At 57.1% G+C, this 2,534-nt stretch overlaps 1 protein-coding gene across 1 annotated transcript in view; it reads right to left on the bottom strand.

The window, feature by feature from the left end:
• The window catches only part of Fkbp10 (FKBP prolyl isomerase 10), a gene marked incomplete at its 5' end in the record, with an annotated part of 5,289 nt that extends 2,755 nt beyond the window's left edge, over window positions 1–2,534 (bottom strand). The window contains 2 exons of the mRNA XM_033763130.1: window positions 1–91; window positions 2,350–2,534. The exon at window positions 1–91 is cut by the window's left edge and continues 13 nt beyond it. Of these exons, the coding sequence (XP_033619021.1) occupies window positions 1–91; window positions 2,350–2,534 (276 nt within the window). The remainder of the gene's footprint in view (window positions 92–2,349) is intronic.

The following is a 2,534-nucleotide window of genomic DNA, read 5'->3' as shown; positions in this document are numbered from 1 at the left end:
GTTCACGCACATGCCCATGAGCCCGCGGTCCATGCCCGTGATCAGCCGCCCCACGCCCACCACGATAGCCACCAGGCTGCTGCGGTCGTAGCTGGGGACGGGGTGGGGCAGAGGGCTCAGGTGCACGCAGGCAGGGGGCGCCATGCGCATGCGCGCACTGTCCCTCCAGGAGCCCGTGGGGGGTTGCCCTGCTCCCCCACCACCTCTGGACACATCAGGAGGCCCGGGCTTTGCTCCAGGGTGCGGGTGGGTGACAGATGGGCACTGATTCTGGTCACTGAAAGGAGGAGGGTTTGTTGAGCTCTTACTACACTCCACATTCAATGCTTGGCAATTTACACTCGTTATCTTTTTTAAAAAATTTTACTTATCTGTTTATTTATTTGCAATCCTTGGGATTAGAGACAGGGCCTTTACATTGAGCTGCATTCCCAGTCCTTTCTCATTTGAGGCAGGGACTTACTACATTGCCCAGACTGGGCTCAAATTTGAGATCCTCCTGTCTCAGCCTCTCAGAGTGCTGAGGTCACAGGCCTGCACCACCACACCCAGCTCACACCCTACCTGAGTGAAGCCTCACAGCAGGGATTATTGTTTTGCTCTGCTCAGGAGGAGGCCAGAGACCTGAGATTAATGCCTTGCTCTGAGTCCCACAGCTCCACCGGGGTCCGTGGGCTCCAAGGGCCCCATTTTGGCCAAGGTCCCACGAATTCTCCAAGGAAAGAGGAGAAAGGAGAGATGACCAGAGGTGGGCATGGGGTCCGCATTGCACTTTCACCAAAAAGACCTATTTCAAACATCCATTGCTTTTACCTGTTTTTTTCCTTTGTGTGTGTGTGTGTGTGTGTGTGTGTGTGTGTGTGTGTGTGGTGGTGGTGGTACTGGAGACCTAACTCAGGACCTTGTGCTTTTGAGGCAAGTGTGGTGCCACTGAGCTAAATCCCAGGCCCTACCTGTTTTCAGTTGTATACTTTTAAGTTTTCAGAACTAAAGGGAGAATGCCGGCTTTTATTTGGGTCACATGAGACCATGGGCCAGGTGTGAAGATGACTCATTTCCAGCACTCAGGAGACTGAGGCAGGAAGATGGAAAGTTCAAGGGCAGCCTGGCCTATACTGTGAGATCCTGACTCCAAAGCAAAGCCAAACAAAAACCCCAAAGAATGGGGAGGGGGATTAACCATCAACCAGGTGTGATGATGCATGTCTAGAATCCCAGCATGCTGGGAGGCTGAGACAGGAGGATCACAAATGCAAGCCCAGCCCAGGCAATTTAGCAATTTAGTGAGATCCTGGATTCAAAGAAAATATATAAATAAAGTTTTCCAAGCTCAACTCTTGTGAGCTGGACCCCAGCCGGGCTCCCAGGGTTCCCAACAGGGAAGCTGCCCTTCCCATCCCGTGGCCGGAGGGCTTCTGCTGATTCCCAGCTACTTTGTCAGTGTGTGACATCTTTGCTGTCCCCTGCCAAGGCCACCCTGTCCTGAACACCCAGACATCTCAACCCAGCCTGAGCAAGCTGACCCTGAAACTTAGCACCCACAGCCTTGTCCATGGTGTGGCCCGGATTTGAACACAGGGCCTTGCACTCAGTTCCTGCTCTTCCCTCCACACTGCTAGCCTTTGAAGTCAGGGCCGGGCCTGCATTTTCCGTGGGCCGAGGCTGAGCCATGTGGGGGTGACATCCCATGGCGTGGGGGTTGGGGGTTTTGTCCAGAGGCTGGCACAGCCCTGCCTGGTCCCCGTCAGCCACTGTGAGCAGACCAGAGGCCCCAGGCCGGCAGGGTGGGCAGCAGTGCCAGCCTAGTAGAGCTAAAATGAGGGAGGCAGCCCCGCAGGGAGGCGAGAGGGGGCAGGGTGCCCTGGCGCCCATCTGACCGGCTGAGGGGTGGACAGCTGGCGACAGGACCACAGAGCTGTGCCTGCCGGGCTCATCCTGCCCTCTGTCTACCACAGCCACCCCTCCAGAAATAGCTGTGACCACAGGCACAGAAGGGAGCCAGGCAGGACTGAGTGGTCTCTGAATGAGCCAGCAGCAGTGGGGCCGCGGTTTCCCTCACTGTCAGGCGCTGCCTTGGGGTTGGGGGTGGTGGTAGTCTCTGAGGCTGAGGTCTGGGGGGCCTGGAGTTGAATACGGGGATTCAGAGTTCTAAAGGAACAATAAACCAGGTGTGGTGGTGCATGCTGGTAATCCCAGCACTCTGGGAGGCTGAGGCAGGATCGTGGCAAGTTTGAGTGCGGACTGAGCGGCTTAGGGACCTAGCAACATAAGAAGGGCAGGGGTGGAGCTCAGTGCCCAGGCCCTGGGTTCAATCTCCAGTGCCACGTGAGACGGGGCGGGGACTTTTACCTGGAGTCAAACTTCTTGCCATCCTGGAAAGTGCCGTTGTAGTGATAGCGCACGAAGTCCCCCATCTGCACCTCACGGGGACAGGCCCTGGGGATGTGGTACCGCTCGATCAGCACGTCTTCCAGGGGGCCCCCGCCCGGGCTGGCCCGGCCCAGCGCCCTCCCCACGGCCTGCAGCGCCAGCAG

Source organism: Fukomys damarensis, unplaced genomic scaffold (assembly GCF_012274545.1).
Source record: "Fukomys damarensis isolate Sample0158 unplaced genomic scaffold, DMR_v1.0_HiC HiC_scaffold_13, whole genome shotgun sequence".
Taxonomy (NCBI): domain Eukaryota; kingdom Metazoa; phylum Chordata; class Mammalia; order Rodentia; family Bathyergidae; genus Fukomys; species Fukomys damarensis.
The sequence above is the reverse complement of the archived record's forward strand: the minus strand, read 5'-3'. Positions and strand labels throughout refer to the sequence as shown.